The following is a 27692-nucleotide window of genomic DNA, read 5'->3' as shown; positions in this document are numbered from 1 at the left end:
GTCTTTTTTGGCAATAATGTACTTAGTTGGTTAATAAAAAGTAGTATAATACAAGTTGTTTCACACAGTTACTGTTTCCTACATAATAACTTTCATAAAAAATACAGAATATTAAACAGTATGCTTTATTAATACCAATTTAAAACACACATCAAAAATATCTTACATGTCTATAGGTTGCACTTTGTAAATACAGCTGTTTCTCAAAACACGCCTCTTTTGGGGAGTAATTGAATATTCATAGAAAATTCATTTTGTTTACATACTGGTTCCCAGTTATGCTCTCTGTGTTCCATATCGCAGAGACAGAACTTGGGAATGTTACCAGTAAATAAACACGTGCATATTGTTTACATTGAAATCTGTGGTAACCTTTCATTCGAGGTAGGGGTAGTTAAGAAAATTAGTGTAAGTTTAAACTCTGAGAAGTTCAGGGCATATAAACGTTGAAAATATGCCGCACAGCCCTATATTTTGACCTTTGAAAAAAATTGTGGTGCATATGAACTTTCAATTCTAGGATAAGATTTTTTTCAAAACTTCATAGTAAAAGTGGTACAGTTTTAGCCGTAAAAGGAGTTCCTATGGGAAATTGCATTGTCAATATTTACAGAAATGCAACCTATATAGGGTGAAAAAGGGGAACATTCAGAATTTAACCAAATTTGCTTTATTCCACAGATTTTAAAGAAATTAACTCAAATAAGAAGTTTTATAAATATTTAATGAAGATTGATAGAATCCTGGGCCTTAAATATGATGACTCAGCATAAATTCACAGTTTACAGTATGCATAGTTTACTTAAAGTCCTGGATACAAAATTAAATCATAATATTTGCATATTTGTAAGTTAAATTGTTAAGAAGTGCCTATATTTACTCTTCACAGTCATTGAAACTCATAGATCGTTCCTGAATATTATTTATGGGGTATTTGTGTCCTTTCGATAACCCAAAAGTAAGCCGCAACACCAAAATCTGCTTTTCTGTCACCACGGCATAATATATACAAGCTAGAAAAACAAAAATATCTCAAGAAAACTTACAATAGTGTGTTCTATCCTGAATATGTACTAAATATTCCAAATTGCTAGAAACAGCAGAATTATTTAGGAAATTTGAGGCCCCAGGGGCAAGAAACATGGAAAATTGCCTACCCCCTGGGTCATAAAACAAATAATTTAACTTGTAAATGCTATGATTTTATGATTTTATAGTTCTTGATATAGTAAACAATAACTATGCTTGGAAGTTATGCAAAAATCAAATGTTAGCAGTCATCTCTACAACATTTTAAGTGAATTTATATCTCAGACTGGTATCTGCATACATACAACTATTGCAAATATGGCTTTGTTTGAACACTTCTAGTATATATAGTAGCTAAATTGTGTCAGATATATGGTTAAAGATGATACTGTTGTGACAAGAATTCTAAATTGACCATTTGAGGCAGAAAATGTGTTCTTTAATTGACAAATAGGCATACCGTAAGATGTGGACTGGAGATAGAGGCTGGATTGGATACTTTATATAATCTTGAATGTTGTAATGGTTGACTGCTAAACATTACATTTATGATATTTTGATATGCTTTCAATATGTTATCAAAACAGTTTTTAACAGGTTCTAGGCATTTTTTATCAGAAAATACGCAAATAGGGTAAGCTGGCAATAATTAAAGTCTTGTTTTCAAATTCTTTAAAAAATTGAAACAGGGGAGGGGGTATAAAATGTATAGTAAAGAAAAACTTAGAGTATACACAGTGATTTCTTTAAGACTTTAATTCTGATAAATGAGTATTAATGTGAGAAAAACTGATTTTAGAGAGTTTTCTATTTGAATAAATGTCTGTATATAGGGTGAAAAAGGGGAACATTCAGAATTTAACCAAATTTGCTTTAATCCACAGATTTTAAAGAAATTAACTCAAATAAGAAGTTTTATAAATATTTAATGAAGATTGATAGAATCCTGGGCCTTAAATATGATGACTCAGCATAAATTCACAGTTTTACAGTATGCATAGTTTACTTAAAGTCCTGGATACAAAATTAAATCATAATATTTGCATATTTGTAAGTTAAATTGTTAAGAAGTGCCTATATTTACTCTTCACAGTCATTGAAACTCATAGATCCTTCCTGAATATTATTTATGGGGTATTTGTGTCCTTTCGATAACCCAAAAGTAAGCCGCAACACCTAAATCTGCTTTTTTGTCACCACGGCATAATAAATACAAGCTAGAAAAACAAAAATATCTCAAGAAAACTTACAATAGTGTGTTCTATCCTGAATATGTACTAAATATTCCAAATTGCTAGAAACAGCAGAATTATTTAGGAAATTTGAGGCCCCAGGGGCAAGAAACATGGAAAATTGCCTACCCCCTGGGTCATAAAACAAATAATTTAACTTGTAAATGCTATGATTTTATGATTTTATAGTTCTTGATATAGTAAACAATAACTATGCTTGAAAGTTATGCAAAAATCAAATGTTAGCAGTCATCTCTACAACATTTTAAGTGAATTTATATCTCAGACTGGTATCTGCATACATACAACTATTGCAAATATGGCTTTGTTTGAACACTTCTAGTATATATAGTAGCTAAATTGTGTCAGATATATGGTTAAAGATGATACTGTTGTGACAAGAATTCTAAATTGACCATTTGAGGCAGAAAATGTGTTCTTTAATTGACAAATAGGCATACCGTAAGATGTGGACTGGAGATAGAGGCTGGATTGGATACTTTATATAATCTTGAATGTTGTAATGGTTGACTGCTAAACATTACATTTATGATATTTTGATATGCTTTCAATATGTTATCAAAACAGTTTTTAACAGGTTCTAGGCATTTTTTATCAGAAAATACGCAAATAGGGTAAGCTGGCAATAATTAAAGTCTTGTTTTCAAATTCTTTAAAAAATTGAAACAGGGGAGGGGGTATAAAATGTATAGTAAAGAAAAACTTAGAGTATACACAGTGATTTCTTTAAGACTTTAATTCTGATAAATGAGTATTAATGTGAGAAAAACTGATTTTAGAGAGTTTTCTATTTGAATAAATGTCTGTATAGGTTGCACTTTGTAAATACAGCTGTTTCTCAAAACACGCCTCTTTTTGGGAGTAATTGAATATTCATAGAAAATTCATTTTGTTTACATACTGGTTCCCAGTTATGCTCTCTGTGTTCCATATCGCAGAGACAGAACTTGGGAATGTTACCAGTAAATAAACACGTGCATATTGTTTACATTGAAATCTGTGGTAACCTTTCATTCGAGGTAGCTATAGGGGTAGTTAAGAAAATTAGTGTAAGTTTAAACTCTGAGAAATTCAGGGCATATAAACGTTGAAAATATGCCGCACAGCCCTATATTTTGACCTTTGAAAAAAATTGTGGTGCATATGAACTTTCAATTCTAGGATAAGATTTTTTTCAAAACTTCATAGTAAAAGTGGTACAGTTTTAGCCGTAAAAGGAGTTCCTATGGGAAATTGCATTGTCAATATTTACAGAAATGCAACCTATATAGGGTGAAAAAGGGGAACATTCAGAATTTAACCAAATTTGCTTTATTCCACAGATTTTAAAGAAATTAACTCAAATAAGAAGTTTTATAAATATTTAATGAAGATTGATAGAATCCTGGGCCTTAAATATGATGACTCAGCATAAATTCACAGTTTACAGTATGCATAGTTTACTTAAAGTCCTGGATACAAAATTAAATCATAATATTTGCATATTTGTAAGTTAAATTGTTAAGAAGTGCCTATATTTACTCTTCACAGTCATTGAAACTCATAGGTCCTTCCTGAATATTATTTATGGGGTATTTGTGTCCTTTCGATAACCCAAAAGTAAGCCGCAACACCTAAATCTGCTTTTTTGTCACCACGGCATAATAAATACAAGCTAGAAAAACAAAAATATCTCAAGAAAACTTACAATAGTGTGTTCTATCCTGAATATGTACTAAATATTCCAAATTGCTAGAAACAGCAGAATTATTTAGGAAATTTGAGGCCCCAGGGGCAAGAAACATGGAAAATTGCCTACCCCCTGGGTCATAAAACAAATAATTTAACTTGTAAATGCTATGATTTTATGATTTTATAGTTCTTGATATAGTAAACAATAACTATGCTTGGAAGTTATGCAAAAATCAAATGTTAGCAGTCATCTCTACAACATTTTAAGTGAATTTATATCTCAGACTGGTATCTGCATACATACAACTATTGCAAATATGGCTTTGTTTGAACACTTCTAGTATATATAGTAGCTAAATTGTGTCAGATATATGGTTAAAGATGATACTGTTGTGACAAGAATTCTAAATTGACCATTTGAGGCAGAAAATGTGTTCTTTAATTGACAAATAGGCATACCGTAAGATGTGGACTGGAGATAGAGGCTGGATTGGATACTTTATATAATCTTGAATGTTGTAATGGTTGACTGCTAAACATTACATTTATGATATTTTGATATGCTTTCAATATGTTATCAAAACAGTTTTTAACAGGTTCTAGGCATTTTTTATCAGAAAATACGCAAATAGGGTAAGCTGGCAATAATTAAAGTCTTGTTTTCAAATTCTTTAAAAAATTGAAACAGGGGAGGGGGTATAAAATGTATAGTAAAGAAAAACTTAGAGTATACACAGTGATTTCTTTAAGACTTTAATTCTGATAAATGAGTATTAATGTGAGAAAAACTGATTTTAGAGAGTTTTCTATTTGAATAAATGTCTGTATAGGTTGCACTTTGTAAATACAGCTGTTTCTCAAAACACGCCTCTTTTGGGGAGTAATTGAATATTCATAGAAAATTCATTTTGTTTACATACTGGTTCCCAGTTATGCTCTCTGTGTTCCATATCGCAGAGACAGAACTTGGGAATGTTACCAGTAAATAAACACGTGCATATTGTTTACATTGAAATCTGTGGTAACCTTTCATTCGAGGTAGGGGTAGTTAAGAAAATTAGTGTAAGTTTAAACTCTGAGAAGTTCAGGGCATATAAACGTTGAAAATATGCCGCACAGCCCTATATTTTGACCTTTGAAAAAAATTGTGGTGCATATGAACTTTCAATTCTAGGATAAGATTTTTTTCAAAACTTCATAGTAAAAGTGGTACAGTTTTAGCCGTAAAAGGAGTTCCTATGGGAAATTGCATTGTCAATATTTACAGAAATGCAACCTATAACACGTCACAATAAAATACATGTACCCTAGTCTTCGTACTCTACACATGGAGTGGGAGGACGGGTTTTCAATTTAGCGCTTACGAAATTTAAACAGCTTGCTTGCTGTAATGAAATTCTAAAAAGGACTAAATTACTTCACAGAATATAACGTCACTCATGTTGGGTAAATCTAAAACATAAAACACAATCCGTCAGTGGCCCCAGCGATAACTGAATTTAAGTCTATTTACGCAAATTCCATTATCTCAGACATGTTAGATGGTGCCATTAAAACAAATTATATATATGGTTTGGCGATATCTGGCCACAGCTCTTATTCATAACATGATAGATTCATATGATATATAATATAGATAGATAGACCATAGATAGACCATAGATGTATATGTAGATAAATATATGGTCGGTTACCCGAAGATAATATGGCAACCAGATAGATAGATAGATAGATGTATATGAAAATGTAAATATGCACCGTGGGATACAATGGTGCTTTAAATTTAGAAAACACCGTGGGATACACAAGTGTAGTCTGTATTATCCAAAAATCTAAAATTTCATAGTTAACATTAAGATTCTATGCAGCGAATTCTGCCAATTTGACGGAGGAAAGCAGAGACTCTGTCAACCGCCAAAAAAAGGGCGGTTCGCTGCAAAGCTGTGAACCAGATATGAGATAACTACAGATAGATAGATAGATATTTTTATTTAAAGTACAACTTGGTACATATATATGTTGAATAATCTAGATAGATAGATAGATAGATATTTTTATTTAAAGTACAACTTGGTACATATATATGTTAAATGATCTAGATGATGTTTTTTGAACAACTGTTCAAAAACATATATACCTACACAGATAAAATTACTAACCAAAACTACACCAAAGTGACCAAACCATACGATAGTTGATTGTATTTGTATATCATAAAATATAGTATGTTATAGTATATCAACAAATAATATTCAAGATGTTTAACAATTCATTTCATAAGCATGTTAAGGGTGCACGTGACAAGTGAAAAAAATCCAGTTGAAAAATTTCTGGTCTGATCGAAAATCATAATATTTTATGTAGCAACCCTGACAGCTAATTATAAAGGCAATAAATAGTTGTATATTCTATAGAAGCACCAGTCCATGTTTTGCATTGGTCAAATTTGAGACCATCCTTACTTAAAAATGATGAACCGCATAAATCCATCTGATCATGTTTTTCATCCCATTGTGCAAAAACCCACTCTAGAACTACCTGTGTCATTACCTACTACATGTTTTATCAAAAAAATATGGTCGATCCTTATAGTTTCATTGTTCTGAGTTAACTTTTAACATGCTTAACAAATATGCAACCACAAAAATTCATTTTTGTGCCTAGACCTAAGTCAACCCCATCTGGAGGATGTCAGTCTGCTACAGAAACACTTACTATTAAGGTTTTTACTATTAAAACATTAAAGCTAATAGGATCTCCTACAATTCTTGTACGGCAAATAGCTACATAGAAGTATATGTTACATAGTAATACGAATACAATTTAAAGCATAATAAATCGAGAAAAATAATAATTCTTCTGTAAAACCCTGTATTAATTGTCAGCATTGGATCTCCAACTCTTTTAATAATCGTCCAAAATCAATTTAAAGGACAGCTTCAAATACACTGAATTCATACCAAGTTTAACCAACACAAGATAAGGAAAATTGCTAGACTCAGCATGACTCTGGTGGAGGTAAATGTAAAGGCCTGGAGTGTTTACTACCTTCTTAAAAGCTCAAACCTCAATTTTGACACATCTTTTAAATAACTAAAAAAATCTCCAAACCTAGTAAATTAGTAATGTCACAATTTTTGTTGAGAGGGATACAAAATGTACAAGTCAGCAATTATACCCTAACAATTCATAGAGAAATCCATCATTAAAACAACTAGAGATCCGAACTCATCAAAAAAAGAAAGACTGTCCTCTCTGATACATCTGTATGTACTGGGTGCTGTGGGATTTACAATTAAATGGTTACTAAAGGTCTGAAATAACAGTAATAAATTCCCTTGGGGTTATAGCAGGATAAAAATCTGCAGTTGGGACCAAGCATCTGAAGCGATCCATCTAAAAACCAAAATGAAAAATTAGTACCAGATCAGGGATAATGAATGTCATACTAAAATAAAAGTTCATACCAAGCTAACATAGGCCAGAGGCTCCAGACTTGGAACAGGTACTAAAATGCCAAGGGATTAAACAAGTTTTTAAATCTCAACCAAATGAAGAAGAAACAAAAGCACAGCAATACGCACAGTAAAAATCATACAGTTTAAAGAAGTCCGAGTCCAATACCAGAATAGGTAACAAATCAAACAAAACAAAAATTGAAAATGACGATATTACATAAATCAACAACGGACAACTAACAGTTACGGACATGCCAGCTCCAGATCTCAATTTAAATGTTCGAAAGACTATGTCTTCATTATATGAAATATCTAGCACCATCCCTTCATGGGGGTTTAGTATCATATCATCATACAATATATTAGAGCAACATAACCCTTATCAAACCCGCAACTGGTTTAAAAATAAAGGAGTTTAGTCCGATGCAAAGATGTGCAAATGAATCAATATTGAAGCCAAAATAAGACATATATATGCACGCAACAGTATCCCTTCTTTATATAAGTTTGCTTTTATGTTTTGTTAGCTTTGTGGTAAAAGCTGACATTTGTCCGTTGTAAAGTATATTACCATAAAAGATTAGATGGTAAATACCTGAATGTGTAAGATATAAAAAAAAAAAGAAGATGTGGTATGATTGCCAATGAGACAACTGTCTACAAGAGACCAAAATGACACAGACATTAACAACTATGGGTCACGGCACGGCCTTCAACAATGAGCAACGCCCATACCGCATAGTCAGCTATAAAAGGCCCGATAAGACAATTTAAAACAATTAAAACGAGAAAACTAACGGCCTTATTTAAATAAAAAAAATGAATGAAAAAACAAATATGTAAAGATGTCTATCTTGAAGTGAAATTCTTATAAAGTAAACTGCCCATAAATACAAGGCAAAATAAATGGATCAACTCAGGCAAATGCAAGTTTAAAAGAATGACTATATATATATGAGGACCCTATACTAGAGTCTAAATCCATGTAAGAGGAAACAAACATTTAGTATAACAGCAGCAACTACTCTCTCTCAGGACTCATCACGCCACTAACTCAACTCCTTTGGTCACATACATTTGTACATTGGATCATCATCAGACGTTGTTTATGCAAACCCCTAGAGCTCTGCATTAGTATGTTCCAGTTGAGAATTTATCCGGTAATCGTCAGGTTTACTAATTAAAAGCAGTATATTAATTTTAAGTTAAACCCCTCGAGCTCATGTACATGTGATTATAACATATAACAAACATATGTATAAAGATTAAGACAACTTTTTTCTAATCTTATGGGTTAGATTTAAAAGATTTGTGTACTGTAATGTTATATCTCAGTTTCTAAACTTAAAATTCACAAAATATTGCTGAATGTATTACTTTTACAAATTTATATGGGCATAAATGATGGGATGCCGCATCATGTGTTAGAAATAAAAAACAATTCGTAAATATGAGGTTACAATTATATAATTATTATGTAAAATATTACATGTGAAACTTTTAAATGTTGTTTTGTATATTATCACATTTGGAATGGAGAACGCTATCGATTGATATAATTTATTTATTTTGTATCTTAATCTGAATATTAAAAATCAGATATGCATGTACTGCATGAATACAGATGTTGCATTAAAGTACCACAATCTAATGGACAAAATTTATAGAAGTGTATATTTATTGATCACTATTTTAGGACAGACTACTATATTTCTGTTTGCCAAAACCCTACCAACCAGTCTCGGGTGTGTGGACATTTTGTTTTTATATATATTTAAGGGAAAATAGGGTCTAAAATGGTTTTATCTTGTAAAAATAATGAGACTATTACAAAGTTTTGTGTGATTTGTTAGTCGCAGTTAAACGGATATATACATGCTGTACATGTAATATTAGCAAAACTAGTACACATTAAGTAATTATTTACAGCTTGTGTGGCAATAGCCAGCCATCGATGAGTGTTACCCTTATAATTTAAAAAATAAATGGCAATAAATGCTGTTTTATGTTTCACATTAAAATCAGAAATTTTACAAGGAAATATATATGTTTTGTAACATGCATAACATGTTTAACCCCGCCACATTATTTAGGTATGTGCCTGTCCCAATGTATGACCTGTTATTCAGTGGTTGTCGTTTGTTTATGTGTTGCATATTTGTTTTTCGTTCATTTTTTTACATAAATAAGGCCGTTAGTTTTCTCGTTTGAATTGTTTTACATTGTCTTATCGGGACCTATTATAGCTGACTATGCGGTATGGGCTTTGCTCATTGTTGAAGGCCGTACGGTGACCTATAGTTGTTAATGTTTGTCTCATTTTGGTCTTTTGTGGATAGTTGTCTCATTGGCAATCATACCACATCGTCTTTTTCATGTAATCATTACAGCTTTTGCTTGGTTTTTCATGATTGTAAATGAGTTTTTGTGTTTTCGCAGAGAGACTGTGGACAGTTAGATCACCACGACGGTTGTAGATGTTTAATAGCGCTATTTGTATGTTATCAATGGGTCGGTATATCGCTGGTGCTTGACATCAAGTTCCCGTCGGTAACATTAACGGTATTAAAATAATTAAAATGATAAAATGTCTGTTAATTTCTGTTTGTTAATTTCACTAAGGATAAAACTTTCTAAAAAAATAAATAATCCCTATATTTTTAGGAACAAAAAAAAATCTGAGACAAGTGCCTGTGGTATTGAAGCACGAAAATCGATATCATATGTTCAATTTGGTAGAAATTTTAAGAAGTTGGCTTGCACACTCTAACAATCACTCTGACTCTTCGGAGTTTAACTCTGTATTATACTTAGCATCCAATTTCATTTGAAAGTATAATTGTATACAAGTATTGACTGTGGATGTCAATCTTAATTGCAATGCTTGAGCAAACATTAATGTTTTATAAAACAAAGCAAGCAAGTCAACCAAACATTTTAAACATCAAGCATAAATTCGCTCTAATCGGGAAATTTTTGATTTGATCCTGGGTCAATTTTAAAGTGACTTCTTCAAAATAATGCGTTTATAATGCGAATTCGATGCAGTCATCTTCTGTCAGCACTATACCTGTAAATTGGATGACGATATAAAACTAAACTAGGCAATGTTCATCAACCTATATAAAGTAACGATGTAACTGCTAGTTCACTCCCCATTTCGACAAGTGTGTGAGCATCTATATATCCTACATAGCAAAACATTAGTTCCCTCAAACGGAGAAATTAGTTTATTTGTCTTATATTTCACCAGATAGTATAAATACATTGTATTTTTGGCTTTCTCATTACTGAACCATGCTTTATTGAGAAATTGAACATAGGTATAACAATATTATAGTAGAATTGAGAATAGAAATGGGTAATGTGTCAAAGAGACAATAACCCGACTATCAACACAATACTTCTTAAATCGAAGACTCTTCCAAGAAACATGGGCTAGAAAAAACTTACAACTGATTGTAAAATTAAATTTCGTTTATTTTCCATCAGAATATATAGTACCTTTGAGATAGGGTTTGACAAAAAGTCAATATATACAGTGCAGTTCGTACACATACGAAGTGTCCAAACTTGCCATATATTATATATATAAATGAATATACTGTCATATATAATAACTTTCAAATTTTTCATTTGCCAGCTGTATTTTGAGTGGATTCTTGTAATTACTTGTAAAACATATCTATGAGTCTGTGAAAGCTTGTTCAGGAAATTATTCAGGTAATATGTTTATATCTTCCAAATCACTTATTTCTGGATTAATGCCGAATGACAATGTAACTAGTTAACTATTGTATTATTATGATTGTATTAAGGAACCATGACATTACTGTGTAAATGTCATATAAAAGTATTTGAAATATTGCACATGTGACAAATGAGATTTATAATTTTATTCAAATGTACAAAAAAATACAGAATCAAGAGAACGTTATACACACAAACAAACAAAACGTTTGAAAAGTACACTAACACATATATAAAATTGTACTTGAAATTTATTCCAGGAACCAGTTAAATCAAACATACCAGCACATGTTCCTTTATACATTGTTTATGGCGGTGTTTTCTTCACATCAAGTTATTATAAAATATCTTGAATCAATTTAGCTCTGACAATAGTTTGTTTCCCTGGTCGAACTCTTGTCACGTGATAACGTTAAGTTGTGATATATATTTGCCATTCGTCACAACTCGGCCGATTCCGTACCTCAAGGAGAGTAGCGGAGTGACCCGAGGATTGCCGATTGATATACTAGTATATTTGCATGATAAATAATTTCATAATTTGAATATGCTAATGGATTTGTGATCGTCATTTATGATCATAAGTTCTTGCGTTGATTTGTTGTAATCTAAATTATACGGTTGTATAATTCCATCATCTTCTCGGAGTACAACATGATGGCTTTTGCCGTCTGGGCTAATTTTGACAACAGTGTTCGATTCGTATCCACATACATAAGCATTACCGATGCTGTCTACTGTTAAACCTTGTGCATTTCTTAAGTCAGAATGTTGTAATCTGTAAATAGTAGTTCCATCTAGGTCGTATGCCAACACATTGTCGCTTGTTTTACTAGTTTGAAATATGTTGCCTTGTGCATCACAGTCGAAATGTTCGGGTGGATCGGACACTGTTACTTTCTTGAACTGCAATATACCACAAGTTTCACTACAATCTACAATGTGGATTGCCTTTTTACCGATGCGAACTGCTAATTTATCGCCATAAGAAGCTATATCTGATACCTTGTTGTGATCAAAATATTTACTGAAATGATATCCATCTGTTCCACATTCCAACTGTAAAATACCTTTGTCTTTAATAGAAACAAATATAAAAGAATCCGATATTGACGACTTAGCCATGTCCTGTACTTTTATTGACTCGAAAGATTTGAACAGTTTGCCTGACTGATCACAAATGATGATTCTTTGATTTGTTGAATCTCCAAGCGCAATTTTGTCCTTTCCGAAAAAACAACATAGATCAGGAAAAACAAAATCTTCCTTAAACATTTGCTTGATTTGTAAACTTTGTTTTAAATGAATAAACTTCTTTCTTTTAGCGTTAGGGTTGTCTACCATTTCGTTTTGATCTAAATGTGCAATATTTTCTAATGTATGCCCATTTTGTATCCTTTTAGCGTCAAAAAGATAACTTGGTCCGGGTATATTGTCTGTATCTAGAACGGAGTAAAGAACAGTTTCGTTACCATCTGACACGCAATCAGTATCTAATCTGTCATTCAAATCGCGCATACCTGTTTCAACTGTAGTTTGACTATATGCAGTCTCTGTCGTAAGTGTGATCCTAGAGTCCTCTGGTATTATGTTTGTTGCCAAATTTTCTTCATTCTGCAGCCTATGATCTGCATTTGCAGCAAACCCAATACTACGAACTTTGTTTGAGGAAGAAGATGAAGAAACAGACGTTGACCATATGGTACCAAGGTCTGTAATCAAATCAAGTACGTTTGACTTTTGGAAACGAAGCTGAATTCTGTCCTCGTCGGTAGGTAGACGAGAAAGGGCAATCGTCTTTTTTTGCAATTCATGTTCCACACGACTAGAATTACAAAATGTTGTTTCTCTGTTAAATGATCTCTGACGTTTTTAATATCGTGGTCTATGGATTTCACACTTGATTGTATCTTCAGAAGTGTTTCAATATTTTCCTCTACTGTTTGTATTCTTTTTGAATGATGATGTGATAAATCTTCTACTAGCCCAATCTGTAATTCATCAATCTTGATTTTAATATCTTGACAGAAATGTCTTATCTCATCATGTATGCTATTATGTTCAGCTTGTATTAGGTTTTTGTTTTCAGTGCTCTCCTCAATACGTTTATAAAGACTTTCCATGACTTGTTCTGTTTTGCTCTTGAAGTGTCCAATAAAATTGTCACTATCTGCTTTATCTTTTATTTCCTCTAACTCCCTACATCGCTCGTGGTGTTCTTGTTTGCATAGATTGCAGACTAAAAATTTATGTTGAGGACAATAAAACAGTAGAGACTGATTTGAATGCTTTTTGCAAGTTACAGGAATATCTAGAATTTGTGAGCTGACGATGTTTTTGATATAAAGAGGAAGCACATAATGTTCACTTGTAATTTTCAATTTTTGATGGACAACTGCACATGGTGCGCACAAATTTTCTACGCATTCTCGACACCAAAATTCAGCACACACTGTACATTTATCTCTTACACAGGCATCACACAATGGCGTCTCTACCTTTACTGTAAAAAAAACAATATCATATTAAGTTTACTTTTTTTTGTAGTTTAAGTGTATGTCCAAGGTATATTTTTCTTAATTGTACAAAAAATCTGATGGATTGTTTTTTTGATTTATGATAGTATGCACAGCAATTCCCCCTTTTTTTGTAATTTGAAAAATAATTTATAAGCTGTCCACTATTTTGTTTCGTTACTGACGTCTTTACACTAAATCCATTGGGTGTTGGAGGTGTACGGATTTATAATGTAGGATTAGATACATAATTTATTTTATTTGTTGTTATTGGCTTTGAACTAACGGTCAGTAACTGCGCGAACTCTCATATCTGTTCTAAGTTCCTTCTTGTTGTTTGAATGTATAAGTGCGCGGTCACGTCAACTTTGTTTTTTATATGTATTTATATTTGTATCCATCTGATGGGTAAAGCCGTTTTCGAATGATTTACATAGTTCGTTCTTATTTTGTACTGTTACACCACTGTCCCAGTTTATGGGAGGGTTTGGGATAATATAAACATGTTTAAGACCGCCACATTCAGTACGTATCTGCCTGTTACATGTCAGGAGCCTGTAATTCAGTGGTTGTCGTATTTTGCTGTGTAACATATTTGCTTTTTGTTAATATTTTTGGTCATTGATTAAGCTGTTAGTTTTCTCGTTTAAATTGTTTCACATTCGTCATTTCGAGTCCTTTTATTGCTGACTAAGCGGTGTAGGCTTTGCTAATTGTTGAGGACCGTTTGTTGACCTATTGTTGTTAGTTTATGTTCCATTTGGTCTCTTGTTGAGAGTTGTCTCATTGGCAATCATACACACATCTTCCGTTTTATACAAACAGGAAAAAACTAGATATTGTCCAATGAACCAAAAATAGGTTCAAGATAAGATGAAACCTGGAAAAGAGAAATGTACACCTTACAATCATTCCACACACCAAATACAGCTATTGCCTACTGGTATATTATCTGACCAAAATTGATCAATTAACCACGAAATTATGTCAAGTTCAGATGAACCCTACCAGTCGGACACGTACCACAATTATTCAACACATAATATAGTAAACTTGTGGCTAATATTAGTGAAATAACATGTGAAAAGACCAAACCACAAAAACTCACCATTGACCAATTGTACTTTGCAAGTGTAATCAAAGTCAGATGAAAACAATTATGAATGACTTTTAGACCTTGCACGTACCCCAAATACCAAACATAGTTATCCTATTCATCATAAGTGAGTATTCACATGACAAAAATGTGTAAATTTGTTCTTAAGCTATCGCTGAACAATGGAAATAAACTCATCAGAGATACCAGGATTAAAAGTTTTCTCAAATACAGCTACTGTAATCTATTCCTGAGGGAGAGTAGCCTTAGTATTTCAAAAATTCAAAAGTTTTGTAAACAGTAAATTTATAAATATGACCATATCAATGATAATTGATGTCAGCAGAGTGCTGACTACTAGGCTGGTGGTACCCTCGGGGAATTAAAACTCCACCAGAAGCGGCATCGACCCATTAACTCAATAAACTCATCATAGAAACCAGGATTAAATTTTATATTTACGCCAGACGCGCGTTTCGTCTACAAAAGACTTAACGGTCTCGAATCCAAAAAAGTGAAAATGAGAACAAGGACCAATGACAGACAGAAGCTCAGGACAGAAACTTCGAAGCATAAGGCATCTGTATACAAGGTATGAACCATCTAGATAATGTACCTTCAAACATATGAGGCTTAATACAAAAAGTCGCCGTCGAACATTAATATCCATGTCCTGCATTAATCGAAATATAATTCGTAGGCGTTCACTATACATGTTTGGTTTTTTCACAATTACATAAGAATCTCCGGTTAAAGTAAATTTTGGATAAACAACTATTTTCTTATTAAGTATTATGATAATATGAACCGAATTTATTTTGTTTTACAATGAAGATAAGTGAGCAAATATGCGTCGCAAAATGGTGTTAGTTTAAAATGTCCTGATACGAATCTTTAACCAAATCACTTATCATAAAATTATGTTAAAGGTAAAGCCACACGCTACACAATCTATTTAATACTGTTAGTAAATAAAGCTTAAATCTACAATACACGTATACTTTTATCCTTTATAGGGGGGGGCAAGGGGTGTCCCAATAACAGCAAAACAGCAAATTGATTTGGCTCATAACAGATAACAAGGAATTAAAATGGACAAAAACAGATTACAGTAAATGAAATATTAAAATAATTCGGTCTTTGACAAATCAGTATTTCTTATTACGGATATAATCCTTTGCAGGGTTTCCCCTGGGTCAATTATTTTTTTCGCCACCTCTTTCGCCAAAACAATATATTTTTCGCCACTTTATTATTTTTTTCGCCAAGTAACACTATATATTTTTCTTTTAAAATTTTCCTTTTTTCCAGCCCCCCCCCCCCCCCCCCCCCCCTAAGAAGTCGTTTTTACAACAAAACGAAGCAAGAATTGATCCCTCGTGTAAGGTGTAGTCATTACATTGAAGGGTTACTCTCATGCCAAACTTTTTGAATAGATTTCTTCATAACGACAGTTTTCTTTTCTAGACCATCGTAAATAAGTAAAACTATATGCTTGAAACACGTGTGTCACTGAAACGACTTTGGAGTACCCACTCAAATCAATGATCTATATGAAAGTTAAATGATAAAGTTTAAAATCAGAGACCTTTCTTGCTTTTGAACATTTTTCGTCATAACAACAATTTTCTTTTCTGGACTATCATTAAAAGAAGGAGAGGCAGCGTAAAAATTTTGCTTCAAACACGTGCGTCGCACAGTGGTTAATTGTTCCCTTTTGTGACATGTGACAGAAGCCATTTAATCATATCATTTTGTTATATCATAACAATCAACACCTTTATTAATTAGTCCTTTGATGTCGATAGCTACGAATGATCTATGAATGCAATCAGCTGATTATTGATTTTCTGTCAAAATCTTAACGAGTTCAAGGTGAATTCCGAGTATTGTCTGATCGGTAAAGTCAGAGAAACCCGAAAAAAGTAAATAAACAAGATGGCTGAAAATAAATCGTTTTATATATTTCTTTCGCCAAATTCTTTCGCCAATGACGAATTTTAATCGCCACAATTATTATTTTTTCGCAAATTGCGAAAATGGCGACCGCCAGCGGAAACCCTGATCCTTTGTAATGCATTCCATTTTTTATGACTATGTTTTTAGTATTAATTTATGTATCTAGAATGTGTTTAAATTACTACTCAATATATTATAATATTTTTTATACGCTCGTCTACGGAACGTATTATGGACACTGTTGTCCGTCTGTTGTCAGCATGTCGGACATTAACTCAAAAACTCTTTAACCATTTGCATTAAACTTTGGGAAATTGGTTATATCTATTTACGTGAGCTACTTTTTTTTTTTTTTTCTTTTTTTTTTTTTTTATAAATTTTAGATTTTAAGTTCCTGGGTAAAGGGTTTTTATTCAATAAAATTGGTGGTTTAATTTTTCAGTTTTCTGATAATATCTCAAAAATGCTTTCACAAAGCAAGGAATTTTGGTGAATTGTTTATATCTATTAACATGAGGTAACTTTCAATTTTTATAAATTTTAGATTTTACGTTTCCGAGTTAACAGGTTTTATTAATTAAAAAGGGGTGATTTTCCAGTTTTCAGACATTAACACAAAAATGTTTTCACGCAGTTCTCACGAAACGTTGGTGTATTGTTTATATATATTGACTGAAGCTCCCTTTGTTGCTAATCAAAAAAGTGACCTAAAAGAGTTTGAATATTCTGACTTTTTCTCAAATGACCATTTAATGAGGTGTGTGAATTTTTCTTAATAAAACTTTGAGGCAAAGTGGTATATAGGGTAGAAAAATCAAAAGCACCAATTATAAGCATGCAATTTATCAAGTACTTCGAACGAATTTTGACACTCTAAAAGAAATTTATTCCACTATTTTCAAAGGCCTTATTTGAACAATTTTTTATCAGCTGAGGTACCAAGTGTACTAGTAAGTAGAATACATAGTTTAGAAGGGAAACAATGGCTTGAAACGAAATAAATCTTTGTTTGTAATGAGTTATGTGCAGCTTCGGACCCAAGTACATGGTTGGAACTTTCATTGTACAATGCATTTGGTTCTGCTTTGAAAAGAATCACAGAGTTGAGTCTATGTACCATATTATATAAAAGGTTAAGTGGTTGTTAGGACCTAGTCCTTAATTGAGATCCTTGTCAGATATTCCTGGCCATATGTTTTCCTTTTTGTCATATTAAGAATTGTTTTAATTTAATATGTTCGTACGGAAAACAAGGAACATTATTCTCATACAAAAAATTAAGATAATTCTAAATACACATTCATAACAAAAAATGGAATTTATTACAAAGGATAATCATAAGATATACTTGAATTGTCCTGGACCTCACTTCAGTGATGGGTATATGTTAATGAATCCTTCTCTGAATACGAGACAAACATATTAGTAGTGGTAGACCCCGATGGCCAATGATCTTCAATTGATACCGAATATTGACTGTCAAAAAAAAATGCTAACATTCCAATTTTCAATAACAGTTAACAGCAAATAGATCTACATTATCACAATTATAACAGATAACAAAAAAACTAAAAGCCCAATAACAGCTAACAAAGAATAAGACAATAACAGCTAACAGCAAATATATTTTCAAAATAACAGATAACAAAGAATTAAATTGCCCCATAACAGCATAACAGTTAAACCCCTTGCCCCCCTTTATAAGATCAACCTCTTGACATTGTTTTGTTATGTAAAATGTAGTTGATTTTTCACACAGAAATTCTTCATTGTATGTAAACATCAATCAGGAAATGTAAAAATAATTGTCGCTTTCTGCAGTTCTTATAGATCATGAGACCAATTATACATCCATTAAGATAATGATCCGGCTACGACAGAGCAGACGTATGTATTCATTAAAACATTTTTTAAGACTTGAAGTATACTTTCTTTTATTCAAACGATAAACTATATCACAAAACAAAACTCACCTAAACCTTCCGCCATGCCTTCTCTTGACTCGTATATGAGTCATATATAACAGGATATTACCAAATTGTATTTTCCAAAAATTAAATGACCTATATATATCATGCAATAACAACATTCTCGAATCAATCTATCTATAGCAACAAATGTAAATATGAATACAAAGTGAATGGTATGTTAATCCCCGACGAAGACTTTAAGTGTTTGTTCAAAGTCAAGTGCTTCTCATAATGTGGATGTATTTATGCTGGTTTAAATTAAGTCTGATTAATTTTTCAAATTCAAATTTTATCTATATTTAGATTCTTTAAATTTGAAATTTATTTAGCTTTAAAAATATCTTTAAACTAGGTTGAAATTTGGGTATTTATTTGCAATATTAAAGTAAGTTTGCATTCATATTAAATTAGAAATTTTCCAGTGAGGTAAATGCATGATATTTTGCGTAGGCCATGAGGCCTACGCAGTTAAGTTATTAGCGAGATTTTTTGTTGCAATGGGACATTCGGAATACACTTTATGCTTGAACTTTAAACTATGAAATATAGTTCAATGTCATCAGCGTATGTAAAGTCTTAATACATTCCGAAGAAAAAAGAGGTACGGTTTTACAAATGAAATAAATTAATTTATACAAACTTGTGTACATCCCATTTCAGCAAATACATGTGATAAAGGTATAATAAATTAATATAGTAGATCATAGTATTATCTTTAGTGAAATAATCTGTAACACGGATCAAAATAAATATTAAGATTTATATATCAATTATATTAACCCACTGCGAACCTTGCTGCTGTGTTTAAAAAACAAGAACCTCGTCAGCGTAATCTGATCTGATCTGTTAGATACTACACAAAAAGAGGGATTATTTTACAAATGAAATAAATTAATTTATAAAAACTTGTGTATGTCCCATTTCAGCAAATACATATGATATAGGTCGAGTATGCTATCTTTAGTGAAATAATCTGTAACACGGATCAAAATAAATATTAAGATTTATATCTGAGATTACTATAATTGTTATAGTAATCTCAATTTATATCGTTAGTATATTAACCCGCTACGAACCTCGCTGCTGTGTTTAAAAAACAATTTAAGAACCTCGTCGGCTTAATCTGTTAATTGTTTTGTGGATGCTTATATCTTGTGAATATTTGTTCATTACACAGAATGGCCATAACAGAGACTTGAAATGGGTATTTATTTGTTTTTTGAAGAGCACACCTCTTTTATGGGGAAGACCAATGGGTAATTTACTGAAAAACAAATGTTCTAGTTTGGTTAAATACCTTCCTGTTGGGTGTTTTGTACTTTCACCATTAATTTGAGACAGGCACAACCTGAAATGCCAGCTAATTAAAAGTTGGGATTACAGAATTCATCACAAATTTTGTTCCATTTCGTCCCTTTTTTTTTACAGTGCCAGATAAAATGAGATCCAGAAGCCATGAACATAAACGAGATTATAACAGAGTGATGAAACTTTTCAGATGGGTCATGTAGAGAGAGTTATCGTTCTTTAATTTGATGGCTCTGCCATAAGTGCCTGCTTCGCTGGCATATGAACAAAAAGTCATAGTTTATACTTAAATATACATCAACTATTCACTGCCAATTAGCCATGTTCATACATCTTGAGATCAAGTTGATAAATCATGACACGTGAATCATGATTGCCCCTTTGACATTTATTGTATGGTTGGAACTTCATTATATTTCAAATAATATTGAACAAGCTTTAATCTTGAAAATCAAAGTTGTTGTGGATTCTTGTGTCCAAAATTCTTATAATGTGTTTTCAATAGTTAGTATCAAAGATGGCTGTAACTCCAAGATCAACTATCCTTACAAGTGTTAAAAAAACCCAGCATAAAGTACAGAAAAAAATCCCAAAACTAAGTTACTGAAGGAACATTCAAAACAATGCAATACATTTTGATTGAATTTTAAGAATACAAAGGATTCATCTTTCTGTTTTGTTCTAAAATCCAGAATTACTGAAATTTGACTGATAACAAGGTAATACTGAAGAGCAATCACAAGCTCTCTCCTGGTTTTCTTCATAAAGCAGCGTTATTAAGGCCTACGCACTGCTTTTTTTTTTAAAACAAGCAACTTGTTTTGAAATTTGAAATTTAATATGCATTACATATGCATTAATTTGATATGAAATGCATCATGTCATGCAGTGTTGAAGTATAATTTATTTTATTCAAACAATAAACTATATATCACAAAACAAAACTCACCTAAACATTCTCTTGACTCGTATAACTGGGTATTATTAATATATTTTCAGAAAATAAAATGACCTATATATTTTATACAAGATTTCAATAACAACATTCTCGAATCAATCTATTTATACCAGCACATGTAAATATGAATACAAAGTGAAAATGGTATGCTAACCTGACGAATACTTTAAGTGCTTGTCCAAAGCTTCTTAGTTTTATTTACGTTGGTTTAAGTCTGATTATTTTTTCGTAAATTTAATTATAAACTATAGGCCCGCCCGGTAGTTTATAAATTGTTTGTTTCAATTGGTCACATGTTCTTGTCGGGAACATTTTTAGACGACTATATATGTATAGAAATTATGCATATGGTATAGGTTTTTTTCATTGTGGCGGTATGATGACCTATAATTGTCTACTTCCACGACCTATGAAATCTGGTGATTTGTGAATAGTTGTCTCAACGGTCATCTTACATGTATATATACTATATATATATAGCTAATTACGAATTTTGTATATAAAAATTCAAAAAAGAACGGTGACATATAATTGCTTTTATCCGATTCATTTTGGACTATGTCTGACTCAGATATTTATTTCATTCGAGACAGTGTGATTATTAAAGCCCTTAAATAATTGATAATTTGATATGCAATCGTACAATGATACATTAAACTGTATTGCATATATCATGTATATAAAGTAATGTGATTTCGGTTATTCAATATGAAATTTTAAAGCTTTCAGTTTATTGTTTTCCGATGTAGATATTATATTTTTGAAAAATTTGTAAGGATTCCGAGGAATCCAGTGTCCGCCTACTTTTGCTGTCAATCGCAGGTTTAACAAAAATTTTAAAACCTCAGAGTGAATGTATTGTTTCCTGGCAGGAAAATTAAGTTCATTTACAGATATATTACGGATAAAATGGATTTTTTTTAACAAAATTTACTTCTGGTTACTATTTTATGATCATAAACAAACTTCTGTCCAAGTTTGGTACAAATCCAGGATAGTTTAAGAAAGTAATTGAAATTTTAAAATTTTTAACCACAGAGTGAATGTAATGTTCAAAAAATCAAGGTAGTTTTAAATAGATGTTAGAAAATATGAAGGTGATGTGGTGGGTGGTTCAGGATGATATACTCGGTGTGGAGAAACCGGTTCATTCGCATCATTTAAAAAAGTCAGATACAAATTCATGTTTTATTTCAAGTTGAACTATTGATCATTTTGTAGTTATAACGGTCATGACCGTATTCTTGGAAAGTTACAGGTTTTAAAAACAAGAGAACAATGGACAGCATACTACCAAATAAATAAAGAGAAAATTCGTCAGTCAAAATATAAAGATTAGATTTAGAGGGAAACAGTGTTAAAAATTCAGGTAATGGCTTAGAAATTTAAAAATAAATTATCATAACAAGCGGTTAAAAAATTCAAATGTAACGTATGATAGTTGAATTCTGATTTTTTTTCTTAATTATTTCAATGAAACCATGAGTGCAAGTGCAAATGCACTTTCTGCTAAACGAAACCAGTTTCTAAAGGCTTGAGCATGCAGTCTATTGCAAACTGTTGGACATCTATCATGTTCCAATACACCGTGCACGTGTAATCTATTTTCGTGGATTCCGGAAAACCTGCCTTTTCATGGATGTGTGATTTCGTGGTTTTGCCAAAGTCTGCACACAACCTAATAGAAATTTTGTTAATTCGTTGAACATTTCAATTCGTGGTTCACATGTTTCACCGAAAACCTCGGAAATTCGTATCTATCGAATAATAATGAATCCATATTACTTGGTCTACAAATAAATCACGGACTTCTGGAGGAACGGTTTCCATGGAGATACATTGTATTTAGTCGATCTGCAAAGCTTTTTCTACTTACCTTTAATGTTTCTAGATATTTAAATTCCGCCAGGCGAGAACAAACTATTGGCGATGTTATAACTACAGGACGGATGATACATCTGCAAATATTTGATACATGAGGAAATCACTGACGAGATATTGGGAGAAGTCATTGGTCACCATGAAGTCAACTACAAAGTACCGACTGCTGGACGGATGAGGTCACTTGGGACTAAGTCTGTACACAGAATACTGGCAAGATGATGCAAATAGAATTTTGAAAATTTGAAATCAACCAACGAATCATTAACTACTGGTCGGTTGAGGTTTAGTAACTATCGGCACATCAATGAATACTTCATCAGTGATTTGGACAATTTAAGTCCACCACAATATCACTGACTACTGAACGGTGGAAGCCTTTTGAGAATAAAATTCCACCTGCAAAGACTGCTGGATGAAAGACTTCTCTGGACATAATAATTACTCTACTATTGATTGCACTGCCTATTGGACATTTGTTTTCCTTAGAGACTACGTTCACATGGAAAAATAGAATTGAGAATGCAAAAGTGTAATGTGTCAAAGAGATACCAAGCCGACAAAAGCGCAGAAAACAGCCCAAGGCCACAAATTGGTCTACATTTTTTGTACAATGCATCGAAAAAAAATCCTCATCAGGAGGCGGGCTTCAGCTGGCACAGATATAATAATGAACATTTAGTGACACGGACGCTATACTTAACTCCGAAACATATAACTGAACTTAAATTATAAACACACAAGACTTACACAAGCTAGAGGTTTCTCACTTTGAACAGATGCAAAAATGCAGTTGGTTAAATATGTTTCGTGAGATCTCAACCCCCCCCCCTTTTTACCTTAAGCCAATGCGAAAAAAAGATGTATGGTGCTGAATTTGCTTCACATTTTTATATTATATTTTCAATCCTTTCTTTTATTTCTTTGATTTTTATAAAAACAAAAAACATCTATCAATATGATCCAGATATTTTATTACGAAAAAGGAACACACACACACACATACGTAGAAATAGTTACATAAAAGATCAAACAAAACAAATATGTTACATACAATGGAATTAACATTCAGATAGAAAACTGTAAACATAATTTTTAATTTGTCACTTCTTTTATCTTTTCAAAGTTAATTATAGCCTTGACAATAATCAAAACCTACACAATTGTTATAATTTCTAGCAAAAAAGCAACTCATTACGACGAATATGTATATTGAAGGCATTGAAAATTTAAATTTCTTTCTACAAAATTCATATCTACTAATTAGTTTTCATATTACTTAAGAAATTGATGAGAAACGGTAATCAAAATTATGACTGTTACTGATATTTCAAACCATGATTACTTTTGTTTAGTTTTTGTTGACATACTTATCATTGATATATTGTGGTATCAGATTTAAAAATTAACTGTGTACAATCTTTAAATTGTTAGAAATACTAAGAATGAATAATTTTTACCCAGGAACAGACACCTTACAGCTTACCTCATTTGGTAAAACCTTTCGACTTTATTGGTCCTGGATGTTTTTCAAACTCGTACTTTTTTGTGCTTTTTTTTTGTAAACTTATTTTATTTGAATGTATCTGATCGGTCTTTTGAACACAAAAATGCGCGTTTGCATACATAAAAGGTATTTCTGGTATATCACGTTTATGAGTTTAATTGATAAATCAGATTGCGATATTAAATTCCATTCTCATTCCATGTATCTACTTTTGTAGAAACATCGGTTGTTTTCATTAAATGAAAATGAATTACCCAGTAGCTTCATTCACATTAAATTTTATGAAGGGTAAAGGTAGTACTACAGGCATTTAAAAAAAGAAACTGATAGATTGATTAATTGATTTTTGGTGTTTAAACGCCACTTTTAAGCGCTACTTTTTGGGCTTGTTCGTTGCGGCCAGTTTTTATTGTGGAAGAAGCCGGAGTGACCGGAATGAACCCACTGATCTGTCGATAGGCGAATTGACTATTCTAGTCAATTAAGATTCGAGTCGAGTGCACACGCACGAGCCGGTTTCGAACTCACAACCTCAGTGTTGCCTGGCTAGTGATTGCAGTAGTAGAAACCACTTATTTTACTTGGACACCGAGACCCCAGATACTCTTGTATATATATATATGTGATATCGTGACACCAAATCGCCTGCACTGCAGCCGTCCCGCTAGACCACACGACCACCTGGCCTCTTGTGGTCTAGCGGGACGGCTGCAGTGCAGGCGATTTTGTGTCACGATATCACAGTAGCATGGGTTCGAATCCCGGCGAGGGAAGAACCAAAAATTTGCGAAAGCAAATTTACAGATCTAACATTGTTGGGTTGATGTTTAGACGAGTTGTATATACATTATGTACACAGCCATGTATCACCATCATTGATGGCGATCCGATGGATACATCTGTTGTAGAGTTGTCACTGACTCAGACGTATATATAATATATATATATATATAAACCATTTGTCAGTGAACCAAATACAAATCATCAGTCTGTCAACCAAAAGTCATTCTTGCTTTGAATCTAAATTCATGTGAAATATTTTAACGTCCATTTAATATCGCAACTAATTGTTTAGACATTGTTGTAATTGTAAACCCTTTTCGTCAGTTTAAAAAGGTCGAATCGATACATAAAGGGCTACTTTACTATTTCTGCTAAATAATCTATGTGAAAAATTCATCCAGAAGCTGCAATTTATTAGCGTTAATGATATTTAACCTACCCCTCCCGTAAGTTAATTTACTAAACATATGCACTAGACAAAGAAAATAAAAGGCACAAAAAATGTAACTAAGTAGACACAACTTTAAGAATGGTTAACAAACATATTTACACATGTTACACATCTGACCTTTCACCACATTAGTCATTCTCAAACCCTATTTTTTATATCCCTAATTCTCCTCTTAAAATTAGTTAACAAGGATAATTTACCGTTTTTCCGGTCTGAAAATCAATTGATTACTCTTAACCCTTTATAATTCAGCAAAATGATTGTAAAAATACAAGTGATGGCCCCTTATATCAATTACAAATGGCAGACCTATCTATCATAATTCCAAATCAAAGAAAAAAAAACGATATCTCTGTCCATATCACTTCACCAGCAATGCAGTAGTGACCTGGGTGTTTATCCCACACGTGCCAGCATTTCGTTTAATCCTGAAATATCCTTTTTCGCCCCATGATGGTCCCCAAGAATTTTTTACTTTCCAATAAAGCTCTTCTCCAAATAGCGTCTTTTCTTTGCCAAAACCAACTAACAACACAGCTGAAAGTAAAAGTAACAATAATGTGTGTTAATATCTATTATATAAGATCGAAAAAGCAATAATGGTTAAGGTGTGTAATATTTTGTTAAAATTCTACTCTTGTTTTAAAATTAAAATTAGTATAGACACTCTCCGACACTTTCAATTTGTTACTTTCAAATGATTTATACAGAGTGTTTAAACAAATTGTGTTTTCCAAGTGTTATTTCAACCCAGGGCCATTTCCAAAATGTGTTTTAATATTTACTGAAATTTATAGTAAACCAGTTTTTTTGCGTTCTTTCATGGTTCCTCGTGGTTATTTAAATAAATAGGGTTATTACTTAAGAGATCACCAAATCGTAAACGACTGAAGTAAGTCTGAAACAGCAATAAAATAGATTTTGGTACATGTTTAGTAGTGTTAAACCAATATTAATATATGAAGGAGACCAATATATATAAGTAATATTTTATTTGAGATATAGTTTTATTATATGGTCTTTCGGCTACAAATTAACTCAATCTGTTAGTTGTATTTCGGTCCAAAATTTATAAAATAAAACATGAAGTACTAAATTTGCATTTAAATAACTTGATTAGCAACATGAATCACTAAATTACTATTGTTAAGAAAATGTGTTAATTTATATAAAAAAAGTTTTTGATATAGACTCTCTTAAATTCTACTTCTAGTAGGATTATACATGTCAACGATTTTGACAATGTGAGTGAAACACATACTGGGCAAATATGCCTTACTTCTTTGTCAGCTTAAGAATTAAGAAAAAGTTGCAAAAATATCAAATTCCAAGATAAATACAAAACAAATCTGACAACATCAAACAATGAAATACAACAGTCATAGTTCTGACTTGGTACAGAATTATTTTGGGTTACACCTGATTTCATAGCAAGCCAAACCTCCAAAAGTAGTTATTCTCAGTTGTTCATAGTTCCGTTACATTGACAAAATTAAGTTAGCATCAAATTGAAAACAGACTATCAGCTGTTATATGTTCTTTGGTCAGGTTGTTGTCTCTTTGACACATTCCTCATTTCCCTTCTCAATTTAATAATTTGTTAATGACAATAACTAAGATCATGCAGCAAATACATCTGCAGGAACAAAAATCTACTTTTTTAAAATATATATTTCTGAAAGCAGTGGACCAAACTAACCTGTAAATCGTTTATTTCAGAAAACTTTTTCTGTTCATCATTTAAACAATAATCTAGCTTACCATGATTAATACTCTTTGGATTGCAGAAGTAAGGTGAAGATATTCCACTACGATAAAACATTAACCAATCAGCATTCATTGCAATGGATAGTGGTCCAATTTTCATTAACTGCTCAGCAATTATTGTCTCATTCTGAAAAATGTAAAACAAGGTAAATTTTTAATGTACCTTTTGATGTGTTTCCCTCAGCTTTGGTTTGTAACCCGGATTTAGTTTTTCTCAAACGATTTATGAAATTAAAACAGCAGTATACTACTTTATTTATTTATTAAATTTCAATTGTGTTGATCATGTTGATAGATGGAAACATACAGGTTTTTTTTACAAAGCCTAAAAATTA

At 32.0% G+C, this 27692-nt stretch overlaps 2 protein-coding genes across 3 annotated transcripts in view; both read right to left on the bottom strand.

Annotated features, from left to right (window-relative positions):
• Positions 1 to 1167: 1167 nt before the first annotated feature.
• LOC139502197 (cysteine proteinase 1-like) overlaps positions 1168 to 27692 on the bottom strand; it is a 42578-nt gene continuing 16053 nt past the window's right edge. The window contains exons 10-12 of one of the 2 annotated variants that reach the window (XR_011658747.1): positions 27352 to 27484; positions 25600 to 26127; positions 1168 to 1195 (exon numbers count right to left, since the gene is read on the bottom strand). Coding sequence is in view for 1 of the 2 variants with exons in the window: in XM_071291622.1 (XP_071147723.1) it covers positions 25952 to 26127; positions 27352 to 27484 (309 nt within the window). In the remaining variant the exon portion in view is untranslated. Of the gene's footprint in view, positions 1196 to 25279; positions 26128 to 27351; positions 27485 to 27692 lie in introns of those variants that run through there. The other variant, XM_071291622.1, reaches the window with a different exon arrangement.
• Positions 11293 to 18766, bottom strand: LOC139502198 (uncharacterized). The gene is made up of 2 exons (XM_071291623.1): positions 18706 to 18766; positions 11293 to 13664 (listed from the first exon to the last, which is right to left on the bottom strand). Exon 2 carries the CDS (start codon positions 12677 to 12679, stop codon positions 11696 to 11698), a length of 984 nt encoding a protein of 327 aa, XP_071147724.1. The 5' UTR covers positions 12680 to 13664; positions 18706 to 18766; the 3' UTR covers positions 11293 to 11695.

The sequence above is a fragment of the Mytilus edulis genome, chromosome 13 (assembly GCF_963676685.1).
Source record: "Mytilus edulis chromosome 13, xbMytEdul2.2, whole genome shotgun sequence".
Classification (NCBI taxonomy): Eukaryota; Metazoa; Mollusca; class Bivalvia; order Mytilida; family Mytilidae; genus Mytilus; species Mytilus edulis.
This window is presented reverse-complemented; position numbering and strand designations above follow the sequence as displayed.